General features: G+C 39.2%; 1 protein-coding gene across 1 annotated transcript in view; it reads left to right on the top strand.

Annotated features, from left to right (window-relative positions):
* Positions 1-16994: 16994 nt before the first annotated feature.
* The window catches only part of rasgef1ba (RasGEF domain family, member 1Ba), a 63147-nt gene continuing 59181 nt past the window's right edge, over positions 16995-20960 (top strand). Inside the window, exon 1 of the mRNA XM_053481030.1 lies at positions 16995-17262. Within this exon, the coding sequence (XP_053337005.1) occupies positions 17194-17262 (69 nt within the window). The 5' untranslated portion in view covers positions 16995-17193. The remainder of the gene's footprint in view (positions 17263-20960) is intronic.

Below are 20960 nucleotides of genomic sequence, written 5' to 3'. Positions count from 1 at the left end.
ATGATTTTCTGATGGAGGTCAACTGAAGTGTGAGTGGGTGGCATGTCAACACTTGTGCATGCACTGTGAGTAAATACTGTACAAGTAATTACAGACGTGTACTGGATGCATATGATCAGCAAAGAAGGTTTTTTTCCCCTCACACCGAGCCCTGTGTGCTGAACGTTATATAAATTATATTTTGTAATTAACACACAAAATTCAGCAAGAGAAGGGGTAGTGGTAGGATTATTGATTATTTATGATAATAATACATTATTTTTTGTGTATTTGTTTACATAAAAGTGCCAACACTACGGATATATTAGTCAGAGGACTGCACATGTGCAGTATGTTGTTTTTTTTTTGTTACACATGAAGTGAAAATGAGGATGATTTTTAGTCTAAAACAAAAATGCATTTGACTGTATAACAGTAAGTGTGTTATATATGTACAAGACAGATCGGATTTTCATACATCCAAAATCCAAGGAGATTTCTAAGAATTTCTAAGAAGTGTAGGAATTTGGGATACGATTCAAAATGTTCATAATTTTCCAGGGATTCCTTCAATATTTGATTATTATTAATTAGTAATAAATAATATATTAGTAATATTCTGCCCCCACATTTGACAGATCCCCATAAATGCTAATGTTGATACACTCCACAGAGCTGTAGATGTAGATTTAAGTAGATAAATCAGCTAACTAGTTGGCAAATTTAGATTTAGATGTTGATTAGGGCTGCACAATTTAATTGAAAAAAAAACAAAACACTTACTGCAATTATTATGACATGTCATGATTGTGATTTAAACTGCGAAATGTAAGTATTAAATGTACCACTCAGTTTTGAAACATATTTATATACAGTAGTCTAACAGCGAATAGGATCTCACTCACTTAGTCATCGTCTATACCGCGTTATACTGTGTACAGGGTCGTGGAGCCTATCCCCTGAGGCTTACAGCACAAGGCATGGTACAGCCTAGACGGGGTGCCAATCCATCACAGGGCACACACACACACTCTGGGCAATGCCAATTTGGGAACGCCTAACCTGCATGTCTGTGGGAGGAAACCGGAGTACCCGGAGTGAACCCACCAAGCACAAGGAGAACATGCAAACTCTACATAAATTACCTGTAATATATAGCTGTATATACAGTACAATATAACCGGTCATACATTGCACCTTTTTGTGATTAAGCAATTGCACCGGTCTATATTGTGAAACCAACTGGTTTTAATGTGATTAATTGTGAAGCACTAATTGTTATGTATTCTCTAAAATCAGTTATGCGTTTGCGTTGGAGGAGGCACGGCACAGCTAAAAATAAAAAGGAATTAAACACTTTAGGCTGTTTTGTTATTATTAAATTTGGGTTGCTAACAACCCCAACACACCACTTACTGTGTGTGTTATAATTATATGAGAAATAAGACAGACTGGTGTGATGGGGTGGTTACTTTAAGGGTAGTCGGTTTTAACTCTGCCTGGAACTAAAGCTTATGTGAAGTGTCCCTGATGAATGGTTACCATAGAAACAATAATGTATTATCACAATGTCATTAATATATAATTCTTTGAATTACAGCTTGTACTAGTGCCAGAGCTTCTGTTATAAAAAAAATGACCAATTAGATTTAAGAATACTGTGATATAATTAATTATATTGTAAGAGTTTCCAGTTTGTGGTTTAAGAGTGTGTGTGTGTGTGTGTGTGTGTGTATTGGCACCCTGTCCAAGGTGTACCCTGACTAGTCACCAGTGATAGACCGTACGTGTCCCGCAACCCTGTAGAGGACAAATGGTATAGTGAGTGAGAGAGTGAATGTGAAACTTTCAGATACTGTATGTCTACGGAAATTTAACCACTATTTAAATTCCACCTTTCTACCAAGCAAATCACTGTCTAATCCTGGAACCCATGGCTATCTTGTAGATGCTGCTCCATCCCAACACTGCAGAAGTAGGTCAGCACCGCATCGACATCCTTTCCCCCTAATCTATAACTCAGAGCGGTTCTTAATTGCTCTTTAATCCTTACACGGCATAAGCAGCAGAGGAGAGAGGTCGAGAAGGTCCGTCAAGGAACATGTGCTGCATTAGCATTAGAAGTAAATCAAGGAGAAGGCGAAGAACGTGAGCTGAATCAGCACGAGAAGGAAATCCGTTAAAATAAACAGCAGAGATTGATTAAATATAATCAGTTTAGAGACTAGTGGAGAGCTGAAGAACTGGAAAATATGTTTGTGGGAGTTTTTCATAGTGATCTGGTGGGGATTCTGTTCGTTGTAAATGAGTTCTAGTTGGAATGTTTTGTAGGAGGAAAACCCGACATTGATTTCTCAAGGTTCCACTAAAGCTGATGTGGAACACTGTAAGAAAAATAGCTCACTTATATATAGCTCAATTTTTTCTTCTTGGGTTTGTTCTATTTTTCAGGGTTGACACGTCAGACCATTTGATCTGCACATGTTTTTTTTTTTACCCTTTCTGCTGTAACCCACCCATTTCCCCAGGCTTGGGACTGGATGCCCTGCATTTTCAGTGGCTGGGTATTTTGTATGGTCACAGAGGTAAGGGCCTTGCCCAAGGGCACAACAGAGGAACCTGGTGATCAGCCACCCAGAGACTTAACCACCTGAAACACCGGGTCTGGGTTCGATTCCCAGGTTTGGTTCCTGCCTCTGTGTGCATGGGTTTTTGCATGTTCTCCCTGTGCTTTGTGGGCTTCCTCCCACAGTCCAAGCATAGGCTGATTAGGCTAATTGGCACTCCCAAATTGCCTGTAGTGTGTGTGCTCTAATGGATTGTCACCCTGTCCAGGGTCTGTTTCCTAAGTCTCCTGGGATAGGCTCCATGGCTCCCCCCGTAACCCTGTACCTGTAACCCTGTATTAAAGGATAACGCAGTATAGACGAACTCTTATGGGAATATATGAATTTGAAACCCTAAAAATAAAATCTGGAAGTAAAACAGAGTGAAAAATAACCTAACATCATTTCATGATGATCAATAATTAAAATAAGAGAAAAGAATAGATCAACAAATTGGGGAGAAAATGTGGAAAAAATTCAATTGACTGATGCATTAGTCATGTTTAGTTTCTGTTTCTTTTCCTCCAACCTATCCGTATTTAACTAAGTTACTTGAACTGGAAAACAAAAAAGTTTTTTTTTTCTGCTTCAAATTTAATTCCATGCTTTTTCTCAGATCTTTGTGGGATTTTTCGCTTGTGGGTGGTTTTAAAGTTTTAACTTCCTCCAGGCAGTGTGATGAAACGAAACCTGGGAAGTCCCTTTTTTTTGTTCTTTAACAGTCCTCCTCCCTTTATCCGAGTCCAGGGTGTGAGTGCTGCAGCGTTCATATGACCACGTGCTGATACAGGAGTTGTAGGATTGTTAATGTGTACGGTGAATAGTGAGTGGTGTGATTCTCTCTCTCTCCCTCTCTTTTTGATCCCTTAATTCATCATTCAATCACCTCTTACTTTTCTTTCTGAAACTATTCTGATGTTCCAGAACTTCTGCCTTAGATCGTGATATATATCTGAAAAGACCATGTGCAAAGTTAATCCACTAAGACAGCATGTCTGGGACACACTGATTCATGATGATGACAGCACTAGTGGGTAATTACACATCTGAGGAGCAAAAGGTTTCAGTCTCCAGAGAAGCTCCAGATGACATGAAGCATCAGCTTATCCTGGTTCCAAGTAACAGCCATGTAACCACCTCAAACCTGAGCAGAATAAACAATCTTTTTCCACAGCTGTTAGAAATAGTCAGGGCTTAGATCTTTCATGGGAGTTGTAAAAGGCTACAAGCATTAGAGAGAGAGAAAGGCATTAGTATTCAGTAGGCTAGGATACTTAAACATTAATAGGCACAGCAGTGGATGTAGATTAAAGGCATTCTGTACTCAGAAATTCGTACATTTTAAGCAATCTGGCGTGACCTAAACAACCTTTATAAGGCGCATTCAATCCAGTTCTAAAAGAACTTGAAAGTGGTCTGTTTGTGGTTATATCCTTGATCCGGACAAAACTGAAAGTGTAATCTGAAAGTTACACTGAAAGTGTAATCCGAGCAGCTCCAGGTGCATTTTGCATTTTTACATGCTTATCAAAACATGTATTCGGTTTAACAAGTTGATGCATGCTCAATATTCACCACCTTGTTTTTTCTCAGTCATTTCCTGTGCAAAGAGTGAAGCAGTAATGTATTTGTATGTATGTAATATTATGAATGTAATATGAAGTTATCTCGATGTCCATTCAGCATTCTGTTGGTATGGTTTATGAACAAATGAATTGTGCCATTTCTCCAAGGCATGGATCTATTTTTTTCCAACACTTACTTTATTCATTATTTTAAATAAAACACCACATAGTGAATGATACATTTAAAAACGGTAACAGAAAGAGAGGAAGATGAAATAAAAAGAGATGGATAACTAGAGATATACAATTTTAGAGAATCCTCATTTGGAGCGACATCATGATAAGTCAGTAAATAATACGTTCTGTATAGTAAAGTCAGAATGGACAGACCGTCCTCCTAACCCCTTGCCAGACTCATTAGACCAATGAACAGCGATAATGTACTGTGCTCATGTTACATGTAGTGTCACATTTTATTTTAGTGTTAAACTAAACTGACAGTCAAAAATGGACAAAAGTTTACAAACTGCTGATACGGACTAGTGAAATGAACCACCGCTTCATAAATGACCTTAACCATGGTACATGGTCCTTTTTACCATGTTATTAAAATAGTCTATTTCTACTATATTATACTGTTTTTATATAGAGAGGACAATCTGTGACCTACTTACGTATGTAAACAAATAGCCTTGTTGCTTGGAATAAATAAAAATGATAAAAAAAAAAGGTGGACAGGAAGTTAGCATGATGGAGAAACAAAGAAGGTGCTAAAATCTACTGTAGATGCACCAGAAAAATATCCAATCTTTTGCTTTGTAACACTCTTCTTCTGGCATTTTCTGACTTTTCAAAAATATTTATGTGGGAGGTAGATACTATTAGTGCTCTTAGTCCTGGAGCTTACCACAAAGACAACACCCCAATACATCATCTTCATCATCACCACCATCATCATCATCAGTGTGTTATCTGGACAATAGAATTGGACATTAAAAAGTTGGCTGTCATATGACATCAATACGGCGATGAAATAGTGGTATTACAGCAATAATGACCCAAAGTTACCTTTACAGAGGAAAAATAGTACATGCATGATGTTTCTTTCAAGCATCCTGAGTTGCTAAATTATTAAACTAAAAGGAGGTGCAGGGCAGATGCTAGTTGCTGTGTGTGCAAGTTATTTTAGTCTGAGGTTTGGAGTGCAGGACTTTTTTTTAACCACTTTATTACCATTATTAGTGCTTCCTTTTACAGTTTCTTTTTCTTCTGGCAAACACCCACACACACCCACACACACACACACACACAGACACAAATGAAGAAATAATAAAAACCACTTCTGGGAAAATAAGACAAAAAGTAAAAACTGGATTACATGGAACTTCAGTTACCCCACTTTACCACCCAGACTAGGACGACACACTTTTGAACCACCTGCCCCTCTGAAGCAGTAAGTAGTTACTAAATCTATCAAGTAGAAAACTTTTCCAAATCTCACAGCCTTCCAACTGCATTGCTCCCGCCCAAAGAGGGAGCCAAGAGGGAGAATAAGACTGTCGCTGTGAGTTAGGGCTCATTTACTAATGGGATGGTTCAGACTCTGGTAGTTGCAGAGGGAATAAATCAGACAAGGCACCTGATGCAGTGTGGCCTCGTTTCTTAGCGCTTTATGACCCTGATTGAACAGCAGTTTCTACATGGCCACTGAGGAAGAAAAGAATGAGCTTTAAACACCAGATGCTTTGTAGAACAATGAAATAGCTCTATGTCTATAATATTGCACTTGACTAATTTTTTTAGTGCTGTGTGAACTTGACCATAAAAAAAAAAAAATCCCCAGCTATTTTTAGTTCCTGTTTTTCTGCTTGTTCGTTTTTTCCCTAAAGAGATTTCCCAGCAGGTGATCGCTCGGTGATGTGTTAAACCCTGGTACTCAGCACCCCACCATATGAAACCATATGGAACATCTTCATGGCACAATATGGAACTCATCTCATGCTGTCTTTATTGAAAACACGGAAAGCAGTATGATGGCTCTCTGCAGAATATTTTGCCAACTGCGCTATAGTTCATACTTGGTAATCCAGCAATTTATTCTGTCTGTTCTAAAGCGTACAAGGGCAGTTTTTAGTTGTGTGTATGTTAATTATAGTCTGGCAGCCGGTGGAACAGCAGGCCACCTGGACATGAAAAGCTGTGGCACACCTTTCTCAATTAAGTCAATTCCTAACCAAGCCCTATTGAAACACCGGGATGTTAGCGTAAGGTCTGATTGCAGATCAATATTCCATCTGGCAGAAAGACATTTCATTGATGCTTCTTTAACTTTAACCTATCATCCGGAGATTGCGAGTTCGATTCCGGGGTGATGCTGTAACCTCTCGGAGGCGGAGGTCTAGAGAGAGCTGATTGGCCGAGGAGAGGGATGAGAGGTACTTGGTGCTTCCACATTAATGACGGCTCTACAGCCAATCAGGGGCATGTGTGAGTTCGTGCAAGCGGAAGGAGCGGATAGCGCTGTCCTCCGAGTGTGTTACGCCGCCCCAACAGTGCGTGAGCGAGCAGTTCGAAAAGATGTGATCGGCTGGCGTTATGTGGTTGGGAGGAAACAGGTGATAGTCTTCGGCCCTCCCGACTGAGTGGTAGTAGTAGCCTTAATGTGGGAGCCCCCTAGTGACGGGGAGGAATTGGAAGTGACCAAATTAGGGAGAAAATCTGGGAAAAATCCCCCCCCCCAAAAAAAAATAAAATAAATAAATAAATAAATTGGTGGTTCTTGTAAATATTGCGGAGAATGTATAACCTACACCGACTTTAGCTCATTTTAATAGTTCAAACATCTTAAACTACACTTTTTTTTGCTGAGGTTGCTCAGAGTCCACTAAAGTGGTTTTTATGAACATTCAGCAAGTGGCACGCCTTTTCCTTGAAAAGTGCCAGATAACTTGTCACCAATTTGCAGAAGAGACATTTCTGTTTATGGGAACTGCACACACAATCTTTCACAAACACCACTTGCACTTTAAAGGAGTTATTGCCACATCCCCCGTACTGTCCCGTACTTGCTCCAAGCCATTTCCACGTGTTTGGGCCAGTAAAGGTGGGCACCATTTCAGATATGAAGGAGGCTCCATTATACTAAGAAAGCTTTCAAAATTCGTTGCCATTTAATCACTTGCGAAATGCTGTTAAAGTATAGAGTAAAGATAAGTAAAGAAGTTTAGCAGAAGATTATATAGAAACTAAAGAGAGTGTTTACCCTCATAACTGTGTTTTGTTATTCTGCACAATCAAAAGTCCAGGTTTGACTTGAACACCCCTTGTGTGTGGCAAAAAAAATATCTCAGAGTTATATGAATTAGATTTTGAAGCACAATGCTAAAATGGTTATGTAATATCCAGGAAAAAAACACCTTGCTTTCTAGGCATTAATTGCCTTTTCTATTACTCATTCACTTAGGTTTCTATTATTGATACACTTAGGTTTAAAACTGTAATTACTGATTGCTTTTGGTATTATGCAATTAGGGTTAAAATTGTGCTTTTTTTTATAACAGCTGGAAATCTCTTAACACATGCACAAATAAGCATTTGTCTTTTGTCCTTGTGCTTTGCTTTTACAGGTTTGCTAAATGATTTGTACCACAATGTTTTCAACTGATTGTTCATTTGTACATTGCCTTGGACAAAGTATATGATACAGTACATTTCTAAATGTATTTTCAAAAATTCAGTCCGTAAATAAAATAGCAAAATAACAGCAGAGAATATTCCCTTTGGGTCTGCACTATTTATTAAAAAGTCACGAATGAAAGGATAATCCGTAAAGCTGTAACCCATGAGACAGATAATGCCAGCAGACCATCTCTGCCCATCTGTGTGTCATGATGATGGGATTCTGAAAGGTCATGATACAGTACACACAGACACACATGATGGGTCTGAAGCTGGTGATAAGGTGTTGAATGAATAAGGAATTGAACTGACAGTAGTTAAGCCCACTCATCTAAATATGAAAATGTTCTCTAAATTACATCTTACGTACAGTCTGCCATATGAAAAAGGTCACATTTACTGTACGTTCATAAAAAACAAAACAAAAAAAGGACTTGATGTAAAAGCTTAACAGTCATGTTTTCTCTGGACAGTCTTATGTAAAAGGCTTCACATTTTATCTATCCATACAGTATGTGATTCTGAACCAGCATTGGATTAGTGCACAAGTACAAACAATTTGTGTAATAAAGCTGATTCTTCTTTTTCGACTGACTATTTTTGTATAACTGCTCAATATTTTTACTTTACTCTTGCACCAGGATCAGTGTCAAAGGCTTGAAACCCATGAGATGATCTAAAGGAGTGCTATGTTATTATTCATTTAAAATTAAATAAAATAAATGATCATGACCTGCCTAATATTTTCTGATGCTCTGCTTTTGCTTGGAAAATCACATTAATCACGTTCGGCATTAATCTAAATTGATATTTGTTCTTTACTGGTGTTGATCTAGAATATGGTTTTAGTTTGGTTAAAAGTTTCCTACATGCACCCACAATGTTGTTGTACCACGATGGCATCAGTACAGATTATCTTCTGCTTAATCTCTAATGCAACTTTCTCTCTTTCTGCCTAATCAGATCAGAACTTCAGCTTTGTCTCAGTAATTGTGTCTCAGTTTCATAACTCAGTGCAACTGTGTCATATACCTCTCTTGGAGCCTCACGTACTTATAAGCTGGATTTCTTGTTAGTGTAGCATTGAAAAGTAGTAAGCAAGAAAAGATGCTACTGCCTGTTTTTTTTTTTTTTTGCAATGTTAAGAAGACTCATGGGAGAAGTCAAAATATATTTAAAAGTTAATTTTTTGTGAAATAACACAAATCTTTCGATATATCTCACAAAACCTTTACAAGATCTCACAAAAACAAAAAAGATTCATATACGTCTGGCTCATTTTGCGAAGATGTCTTAAAACAGCTGAACCGCCTTAATGACTTTGTCCAAGTATAGAGTTTGCATGTTCTCATCATGCTTGGTGGGTTTCCTCCGGTTTCTCCACTTTCCTCCCGCAGTCCAAAGCCATGCAGATAAGGCTAGTTGCTGTCTCCGAATTGTCCATAAATAGTCCTCTGGAGAAGGAAATGGTAACCCACTCCAGTATTCTTGCCAAGAAAACACCATGAACAGTATCTAGGAAGGCCTGGCGTACTATGGTCCAGGAAGTCACGAACAGTCGAACACGACTGAACGACTAAACAAACAAACAAAAATATGGTAAGACATCATTGTTAAATTTGACTTGTATACCAAGTAAAGCTAAAGTTTTGGTAATTCAATCATGTACTCTCACCCTTCTGGTCGAAGGTCAAGTTTTGCATGATTTTGCGAATGTTTTCCTTTATTTCACAAAAGTTTTGCATTATATAATGAAAAAAGTTAATTTTGTTACTTTCTTCTTCTTCCTTTCTTCTATATACTTTAATGCCTCCATTTTATGCGAATGAACTCACAGGTGTTCAGCTAATATTTTATCTTAAAGAATAACAAGAAATAATAACCATTTAATTATATTTAAAATAAATATAAAATTAAATTAAACACATTTTTTTCATGAACATTTTAAACGTTTGCAAATGTCATGTGATTAAGGATACATTATAATATTTAAGGATGAAACAAGGCTGCGGGAAAAAAGAGACACAAACAAATAGTAACATATTATGTTAAGAAAAGTGCCACCAAACACGTTTAGAATTAGTAACTTAGAATTCATGTTGGACAGCAGTTTAAAATGAGAAAATACACACTTTTTATGCAATTTTCATAAATTTGCACAGATCAGTCTTTGGTAATACTTTGGTTTCATGCAAATCTCAAAACCAAAATGTAATTTTTACTTGTTTGCATCATACTTTTTTAATACCTCTACAGTCCCCTCCAAAAATAAGACAATTTCTGTCTTATTTTATGTACAGTACATGCAAAAATCTTAATAAAAAAAAAAAATCTTTTTGTGGCATTAACTATAGAGTATAGCCCTTTAACACCCAGAGCATTTAATACATTTTTTTTGTTTAGCTGTTTTTTTATTTAAACATATATAGGGCTCGGAATTGTGCAGTATGTTACAGTATAATGTCCTTTTTTTCAGCACCACCAAGGCAATATGATGAACTAAATATTATTAAATTTTTACCAACTATGACTATGACCAACATGACTGAGCAAAATATACAAAAAAAACTATGTCACATAGGCAAAGAAATAGTTTACATATACATGATCACAAGTTTTTATTGTTGTTTACAGTTATTTCTATAACCAAAAAAAATCTCATTTTGAGAGTTCTACATTTTTGTGACATCATTCCCATATTCCGGTAGTGATAAAAAAGTAATGATATCTTTCTTTCTACCTGACATATCAGAAAATACACAATATTGTTGTCTGAAGCCTTCCAGTTAATTCACACCACCAAGGCTTCTATATAAGCACAACTTTTTTTTAATTGTCATTGCCCTATTATGTGTTGCCGGCACGGATCTGCCGCTTGAGTTTTAAGGGTAAAGTTGTTACAACCCACAATAAGATAAACGTGATAACGCAAGAAGCTGTTATTGTTATATTGTTTATCTCTGGTAGTAGCACAATGGCATAGTGGTAAACACTATCACCTGGGGCAGGGGTAGCTCAGTGGTTAAGGCGTTGTCTACTGGTCGGAAGGTCAAAGGTTCAAGCCCCTTAGTGAGCCTTTAAGCCCCACCAAGTTGACACTGTTGAGCCCTAAGCAAAGCCCTTAACCTTCAAATGCTCAGATGAATAGTGAGGAAATGTTATACATCATGGGTCTCAAACTCAAGTTATTTGGGGGCCATTTGACATCACATACGAGCGCCTTTTTAACATTCAAGCACAACAAGAAAGCACAATATTTCTGTAACATTTCTTTACTTATTTAGACATTAGCTCTTATTTAATTTAAATTACATTATTAACATTTTTTCTTATACTGTCACTTGTTTTATATATTAGTTTTTAACAGTTTGTAAATCCTTTTCCTAACTTAATTTTAACTTTAATAACTAAGAATCAACAATCTTAAGAACTAACAATATTGCACAAAACAAATGCAATTTTAAATGCAGGCAATTTAAAATGCAACAAATATATTTGTACACTATTCTATTTTTTGCCAGACACCTGGCGCTTCTGCTCACACAACTGAGCCACATTTGCCCTAATGGAGGTCACAGTTAAAACCCTGAGTACAGCTTGAAGATGGGCAAAACTAAGCCAGCACCTGTACATGCATTTATTGAAGTTCATGGTTGAGAAAAGTTTCTCACATAGATACATGCTTTCAAAAAGGCACATTACCCGACTGAACACTTTGGACACCTCTGGGAAGCATGGAGGTAATTCTCTCAGGAAACTGTTCAGTCTTGTCTACTTTTCCTTGTGCCTCTCTGAATTTAGTTTTTAGCTCACTCTTGCACTGCAACTCAATCAGTTCCATTTGCAAAACACTTGGAACACTCTCCACATCAGCTGAGAAGGGGTTAGGGTCTGCAAACAGCTGGAAAGTGTCACAGTGTGCCTTGAAGTCAGCAAAACACTGATCTAATTCCTGCTGAAGGTTTCCAATAGCAGAGGTATATTCATCACCACTGAATACTGTGCCATCCTCCACAAGAGATCTGCATGTTGTGAAATGACTGAGGTTTTTTGCAGAAAGCTGAGTTCTCCATAATCTTAGTTTTGTGGAAAAGGCTTTCACACTTTCATATGCTGCTGTGATGAGGTGACAGTGCCCTGGAGTTTCAGGTTAAGGATGTTCAACTCCTGTTTCATGTCCTATAAGAATGCCACATCCATTCTGCCATCTTCCATGAATCTCTTCACCTCTGCTCTTAATTAAGAAAATCTTTCCAGTCCGTTTTTTTTCCTGTCATAGATGGGGCGCCATCAGTGGTAATGCCAGTCTGTTCCATGGCAAACCAGTGCGCTCAATTGCGTCGCAAAGCTGATGAAATATATCTTTGGCTGATGTGCGGCCGTGCATTGGACACAAACTCAGCAACTCATTTGTTACTTCAATTTGTTGGTCATTAATACCCCTGATGAAAATGGCTAGCTGAACACTGTCGGTTTTGTCTGTGCTTTCGTCAAGCACCACAGAGTATGTAGTGAAAACTCGAGCTTTGTCGCATAACTGATCATAAATGTCATTCAATAACTCACTAATATGCTCTGCTACGGTGTTTGCCGATAGAGAGAGATGGTTAAACAAGCTTTTTTTTCCTGGACATAGAATATCAGCGACTTTCAACATGCAATCCTTCATAAACTGCCCTTCAGTGAATGGCTTTCCTGCTTTAGCGGAACTGCAACTTTTCAACTGCAGCATCAGCATCCTGTTTGGCTTTATGGAAAAGGCTTTGCTGAAACGTTAGCTCGCTCTGCAATGGCGTAGCTCGTCTTTTCTCTCGTCTTCCTGGTACTTATTATATTGTTCTCTGTGTTAAGTCGAGTAATGGCGCTTGGGATTATATTCCTTTAATATTTTCCTTTTTCCTTGCATATCCATTAAACTCCACAGAAAAAAAAACTGCAATGTCCATCTTTCTTGAAACTGTCTGTGTTCATCATCCACCTTCCTTTTCAATTTGTAAAGAGACATGTTTTTGTTAGCAGCCAAACAAAAAATAAACTATTAAAGCCCTGAAACCTCTTCTCAAATCGCCTGGCTTGCATGTTTTTTACGCTTTCACAGTTATTTAATTTAACCACGTTTCCCCTAATTAAATATAAAGAGGTAGTTTACATTTTTATGAAACAACTAAGAAAAAAATTGCTGGTCAGAATATACTATATTTTTGACAACAGTTGTGGGCGAGGGGGGCCGTAAATGGTTAAAAACTGTGAAAGTGAATATCGCCTTGCACCTCCAGGGTCGAGGGTTTGCTTCAAAGGTGTGCACCAAGTTTGAATGTTCTCCCTTGTGGGTTTCCTTCAGGTACTCCTGTTTTCTCCCACAGTCCAAAGACTGTGTGTTTGAAGGTGTGGTGCATGCATGCCCTGTGATGGTACCCCTGCTTGTGCCCATATTTTCCTGGGATGGGCTTCAGGCTATACTGTATAAGCAGTATAGAGGATGAATAAATTAATTAATGTTTCTAACAGTTGTTGTAGAAAAAACAAAACCTCCACCTAGGGCTGGGCGATTAATCGAAAAGTAATCGAAATCGACAATTAGAACCTATAATCGATTAAATTTTCCCAGGTCGATTATTTTGATTACTTTCCCTTTAAAAACATTACCGCGTGTGGAGTCACGTGACCCCGCTCCGTTACGTTATTTCGCCAACATGTCGAGCATGGAGAGCTTAAACACAGACACTGAACAAAATGAAGTCAGATGTAGATACTGTAGAAAAACAGTTTCGACGCCAAAAGGTAACACCACCAGTTTGTTTCAACACTTAAAGCACAATCACGTGTTATGAGGGCAAAAAATAAATAAAATAATCGTTCATTAATCGTAATCGAGTTAAAATGTTCAATTAATTGAGATTTTGATTTTAGGCCAAATCGCCCAGCCCTACCTCCACCATGGAGCACTGAAATGAAAGAACATTACCTTGCTTAAAAGCTCGCTACTTGTAAGCATATAAACCATAGTAGACGAGGCCCAAGCACTTTGAATAGTCCCAATCACATTTGAGGAAAAGTTCTTTAGCTATCAGATTGGACCTTGCAACAGGTAAGCATGCAAGTTCTACAGTTCGGGAAGCGTGTGAACTACCTCCCCCGCTGCCTGAGACAGAAGATTCTTGAGGAGAGGAAGTTTCCATGGTTCTGCTGCTAGCAGGCTGTCTATCTCTGCATACCACGACTTCGCCGGCTAACGAGGGGCCACCAGGATTAGGGACAAGCCCAAGAACAATCCCAAGAGGGGCATTGCGATCTGTTATGGAGAAGAATAGTGGGCAGTGAACATTTTCTTAGGATGCAAAGTGATCCACTACTGCCCTGCTGAAGCGCTGTCAGATCTGAGCTATCACCCATGGGTGTAACCTTTTAGCAGGGGGAGTGAGCGAGTGCCCTCATGTCTGTTTATGTACGACACCACTGTTGTGTTGTCTGTCGAGATCAGAACATGATGGCCTGTCAGAGTCAGACGAAAGTGTCTCAGGGCTGAAAACACCACCAACAGCTCCAAATAGTTCATGTGAACCCTGCGTTGCTTCTGTGACCATGTCCCCCTCACCGCGGAGCCGTCGCACAGAGCGCCCCACCTGCTGAGAGAGGCATCTGTTGACAATACTTTGCAAAACGACACCCTGCCTATCATAAGAGCCCTGGCGTAACAGCCTGGGTTCCCTCCAGGGCAGAAGAGCTGACATGCATGATGGAGTCACTGTCAGCTTCCTGTTGAGGTGGCGTGCCGCACATAGGCGGTAAGAGTGCGCCCAGCGCTGAAACGCACGCATCATTCCCATTAACTGTAAAAACACTCGGAAACGAAGTTTGTGTTGCAACTCAAACAGAGCAAGGCACTGCTGAAACGTGGCTATTCTGTGCTCTGACAGATGTGCTCGGCTGGTAACGGAGCATATCTCCATACCCAGGAATGAAAACTGTTGAGTCGGAGTCAGTGAGCTTTTCTGCATGTTTACTGAGAACCCTAGAGTCTGAATGTGAGACAGAACTAGGGCTGTCTGTTTATCCACCTGCTTGCTTGAGCTCGCTACCAGTCGTCTAAATAGGCCAGTATGCGAATGCCTCTCTCCCAAAGAGGAGACACCGCCTTGACGCACTTTGTAAACGTTCGGGGACATAGCGACAGGCGGAACTGCAGTACTAGGTACTTGTAGGCCATGCCCTTGAATCGCTAATCACTATTGATCGCTATATGAAAGTAAGCATCCGTGAGATTGATCATAGTGATCCAATCCCCCAGGCCTATTGCATTTAGCAGTTGCCTCAGTCTCAGTGTAAGCATTTTGAACTTGTACTTTCTTAAAAACGGGTTTAGTCTTCTCAGATCCAAAACAGGACGCAGTCCTCTCCCTCTATTCGGAACGACTAAATAACGGCTGTACCAACCTAAGTTCGCTTCCGAAGGAGAAACCACTGGAATTGCACCTTTGCTCAGAAAATTATTTATCTCCTACCGGAACACCGCTGTGACGTTGTCCGAAACCACAGTGTTGGAAGCCTGTTTGGGCTTCCCGTTTCATCATGGAATGATCTCTTGCAACGCCTCAGCTTGTTTTCTCTTGAAATTTAACTTTGCCTGAATGGCATCGAGTGACTGGCCGAACAAACCTCTAGCAGACAGCGGGTCATCCAAGTAGACGGCCCTGTCTCTATCTGGGATGTCTGAGAGCATAAGCCATAAATGCTTCTGTGTGAATCTTCTTCAGCTGGGCAAAGGAGAATCTACAGTGTTTGGATGGAAAGACAGCAGAGCCAGACACTCCTGCTTTCTTCGCTTTGTCCAATTCCAAATACTGTCCGTAACCGGGCACTGATATGCGGATCGACAGCGGCTTGCTCCATGATGATGTTAAATCGCTGATAGTAGTTGGGAAACATGGAAAAGCAGTTTTTAACGGTTGTCAGTTCAGGAGGGAGAAAAAGATCCTGCAAACCTTGACGGTTTCTGATCCAGCTGTGGGGAGGGCGGTAAAGAACAAAAAATAAAGTGTCGTCCCGAGCGGCTAATGCAGTAGCATCGGAACTCTGAGCAGATGGCAAAATTTCATGCTCGTCCTCCGAAAAAGCCATGCATTTCCAGACTGATGTCAAGCATGTCATCATCCTCAAAAGCACGCTGCTCAGCGCCTGGCTGCTAGCCAGCACTGTAGGAGGGCTCACGGTCCTCCGACCCCTCGAAATACTCCACTTGGTCTGCCCAGCTAAGAGCGGGGACTTCTGCCGAAAACTCCTCGTCAGCAGACGCAGGTGAAGCTGGAACTCCTAATTCAGAAAGGAGGGGGTCCTGACGAGCGACTGTTTTTTTCCTAGGATTCACTCCACAAACGTGATGCGTCTTTCCAGCGTTGAATGACGGAGTTGGCGACAAAGTGTACTGTACATGACTCGGGCTGAGCTAGCGCTCTCCTAGCATGGAGACAGATGGGACACGCTGGTCCTTCTTGTGCAAAGAGAAGCTGCACTTCTAAGGACAGGGGCGAACAGCAGACTTCTTCTTTGCCACATTAGCTTCCATGCTCATACTAGCTAGCACCGTTAGCACGGCTAAACAGAAGCCAAATAAACTGAGATGTCGCTAATGCTCTGACTGACAGTAAAACTGACTGACAGTAAAACTGACAGACCCACAACAGTCAGCGCTCCGGGGTAGACGACTCACCAAATGAGGCTGTTGTCGCTAACACCAACAGGAACAGTTAAGCTCAGTCTTAAAATGTAAAATGTAGAGTAACATGTAGAAAACTCTACGCAAAATGCGTTTACAGCAAGGTGTAAAGCGTAAGAACTGAGAGTCAACCGTGGTGACGATGGCTTATAGGTATAGGCGGGGCTACACCTACGTCACCACAGGTTAGACTGCCTTTACGGCGTTAAAATAGGTGGCTTCAGCCAGGACACGCGAGAGCGTGAATCCTTATACCACATACTGTTTATACGTTATGTGTTGTACCGAGTCAATCGACTGAAAGGGAACTCTCCTTATAGTCTCTGGCCACGCCCCCTCCTCATGCGCACACCCGCGCGCGCACAGGGGGCTGCACGCGCTCAACGGTTCATTCAAAAAAGCAGCTTTTGTCCGCGAGCGTGTTTAGCCTAACGGATCTCTTGACAAAGACAAACGGATTTTATCTTGTTTCCCGTCGCTACAGTGTGAATATATATTTCAAATTTATTTTACATTAGGAGGGGAATGCTGCTGATGCTAAACACATTCGGTGTACAAAGAATTCATCTTTAGAGAAACTACAGACAACCGGCAGAGAATCCAACCTGTCTTCTTCAGGACGCAAATAATTAGCACACACACACACTCTTTTATGGCCAAGTTTCTCGCAGAACTGCTGGCGTGTACTCTGCCAGAAAAGGGCACCTCACCTGTGTTTGAGGTAAGAACATTTAAAATCGTAGTTTCACTCATTCTTAACTTTTAAATCAGATGTAACAAGCTTGTTGTAGTTCAGTGTTACACTTAAATGCTCACAGTAAGTACACATCCCTGAAGGATTAAGATGCCAGTCAGTGTTTGGGTTTGTGTGTCACCTCACCTGCACTAAGCATTTCTCTCCTCTTTCCCCCCGAGAATCGGGAATTTGTGTCCTAGGATCATTTGCAGAGAAACTAGCTGTCATCCATCCAATCATCCATCCATCAAACCATCCATAGCCTATCCAAGGAACACTAGGCGTAAGACGGAAATACTCCTTGGAAATTAGTTATGGGAATCATCAGTCACCTCCTGATACAATATGATCACGATATCTAAGTGCTGATTAGATTTAAATTTTGTTAAAGTTTAGTGATTAATTAAATGTATCCAGTTCCTTATAACATTAGTTTTCTCACTTAAACCAAGCGCAGCATTTAATCAATACAAACTAACTTCAAGTACAAGAGTACTGTTATCATGTATCTCTGCCATCGGTCATAATTATTATTTCTAAACTGACCTAGCAGATAACTTACTCCTTCCACACAGAATGAAATTGTGTAAATAGTTCAGTATGCTGCCTGTAGGATTATAAAGTACTTGTGATGTTTTACCACCTCAAATACCTCGCAAAATTTAACTTTTTTTAACACTGAGTGGATGGGTTGATTGGCTGCAAGTGAACCTGCCCAGGTAACTTCTAATGTGCACACTCTTAGCGGTCCTGGTTTTTTGAGACTGAGTGTGTGTAATGAGTGGGTTTGAGACTAATTTGCAAAAAGTTTGGAGAAAAGGCAGACTGTAGGCTTTTAATGCATGTGATTTTTTTCTTTTCTTTCGATGATGCTAGCCATAAAATGCGTCTGTTGTGTCATGGCCAATCAAACTGAAAACCAGCCAATTCTGATCACTAACAATCAACTGGTTCATCTCTATTATAAATGTGTGGTTTTTTTGGTATCTGTGTAATGATGCGTGAATTGCCACATAAAAGATTATCGATTCATAAATTAATCGATTTTTCCCCCTATCTCTATTAAATAGGATGCACACCACAGTGCACAATGCACACACATTCACATATATGGACATTTCATAGACAATTTACTTACTTTTTCTGGGAGGTTATAAAAAACCTGTGAACCCTCAGAAAACCCTTTGCAACCATGGGAGACCATGTGAAACACTACACAGTCAGTAACCTGAGTTTAGGATTAAAGCAGAAACTCTGGCACTTTTAGGAGGAAAGTTTTGCACACAGAAGCCAAGTCCTTTTTCATAAAATTTTCTACTAATGATGTATCGATTTATTAGTTGTACTTTGGTATTGGCCCTAGTTCACCTCCTATTACTTATAATTAATAGAACTATAAGTATTGTGGTAAAAGATGTTTATCTGTTGTGTTTAGATGTTGTTTTGGTTGCTGGGAGTCTGACTCGGATATCAGTAGTTTAGCCAGCTACAGTTTCAGGAAAATATGAATAGAATACCTTCCACATATGACATGGGCATACAGTATATGATTTGTTAAAGAAAATGTTGGCAATTTAGGAGCATCTTACTGTTTTGGAGAAAAATCAGTGATATGCAATTTGTAAGATAGAAGAGGTATTAAAAGGAAGAATTTCATCACATCTTTATCTTCTGTACTGCTTGTCCCCTACAGGCAGGAATTGAATCCTGAGAGTCTGAGAGTGCAATGCCACAGTGCTAACCACTACGTCACCATGCCACCAGTTTTTAACCACTTTTACATTTAGTTTTATTTACACTATAGTTTTACTTTATTAACATTTTTGTTGGCCTATATAAGTATTGAAAAATATTTTTTTAGTAAATTACATAAAAAAACATTGCTATCAGTTTTCTGCCAAATTATTATTTTAAACATCAGCATCTATATCTGCCCAAAATATCATCAGTGCGTCCTCAGTTTCTGCATTTAATCTGCAATTCTGTTCCACACAAAAAGACGATGGTTATAAGTGTGTGATAATATAGGCCCAACTTTCTAGGTACTAAACCGATCTGTGAGTAATTTTAGCCAATTTTCTTTAAACATTTATTTTATTTTTAACACAAATTCTACAAGACATTTTGAGAAGCTTGATGAACATAAGGCTAATAAAAAAAAAAACAAGCATGCCATCCTTTTCAAGTTCAACCTAGATTTTCTTCAGAAGCTTAAAATGTTGGCCTACTGTACATAACAAATAACAGTTTTCCCTACACTCCCCCAAAAATTGTGAGAAATATTCTTCATTCCATCTCAGCTGTCAGATTAATTGTTTTCATGTACTCTCCTTTGTGTGTCCATGTTTGGTTCTGACCATGGACTATTCAGTTTTCCCCATAATCCCCTGGACGAAACAAGAAGAGATGTAGCTGCCAGTATTAAATCATTTCCATGTGATGCTGATGGTCCTAATCCATCCCTAACCACAAGTAAAGTATGTAAAAAAAAAAAAAGCTGGTCATTTTGCTGAAAGATTAGGATGTTGTATGAAAAAAAACTTAAATTGAAGCTTTTCATTACTTAAATAAATATTTCTGGCTTTGAAATGCTGCACAGATTTCCCTTTATATACCCCCCCTCCCCCGCCTCTTCAGTTAATTCTAACCTGATTGATGAATCTGATGTCTTTACACAGGGTGTCATTAACCTTTACTGTTGAGAGGTTCTCAGCTGTTCTTGCCATGTTTCACGTCCCCATTACTCTTTTAACTACTTCATCAAACCCAAAATGAGGTACCAAGAAGATTAATTTCCGTTTAATCTGTTGATCAAAATAAATCACTTGTCAAACCTCCTGACCTAATAATGTTGCACGTGCCTTATCACATCAGTCGTGGCTTGGACACCGCTGTTAGATGGATGCAGGGCAGAACAGCAGGACTGTGTAGAGTTTGGATATGGCTTTGGCTCTTGTTCTGTCCTCATTAACACCCTGCAGGTTTTAGTTTGGCACCCACCGGGGGTCTGTTCTGTATCATCCACACACGCATAAAGAGCAATTTTTTTACTCCTCTTTACGATTTTGTTCTTTATTCGTATATTCTTTTCATTTGTTTTCCGCTAATGCATGCACATAATACATATAAACAAGTTCTGTTATTGGAGTGTGGGTTGAAATGGCACGATACCACCTTTTCTCATCAAATACTACTACTAAAATGTTAAATGTCAGTATTTATTTCTTATATATAAATATATATATTTAAGCTCCTTTACTGCTCTGTTATTTTTTTTTCTTATGTCTAACTTACTTAAACTGAAACCATTGTGTAGTCAGACCAAATTGATATTCTGCTGCTTAGAACAATAAGCTAGTTGCATGTGTGAGAAGCACCACTCTCATATAGACATTTGCTACCGGAACCTTCTTACAGAGATCTACTGTATCTAGATTGCCTCTAACTGGATGACATGGAACCCTTGGGGTACGTAAGTTTTTTTTATCACTCTTAAAGATGGTGGTATGATTGAATAATAATTAAAAAAATTAACATTGTGATTATTTTGATATATTGCGAGTGCGATTTAAGCTGACATTTAAGTATTAAGTGTACCGTTTTGCATTCAGGCGTATTTATCTAGGCACTAACACTAAATAACGACACAAGTAATCTTATTAATAGCGCGTTTTTCTATATTT

The sequence above is a fragment of the Clarias gariepinus genome, chromosome 21 (assembly GCF_024256425.1).
Source record: "Clarias gariepinus isolate MV-2021 ecotype Netherlands chromosome 21, CGAR_prim_01v2, whole genome shotgun sequence".
In the NCBI taxonomy this organism is placed as follows: Eukaryota; Metazoa; Chordata; class Actinopteri; order Siluriformes; family Clariidae; genus Clarias; species Clarias gariepinus.
The sequence above is the reverse complement of the archived record's forward strand: the minus strand, read 5'-3'. Positions and strand labels throughout refer to the sequence as shown.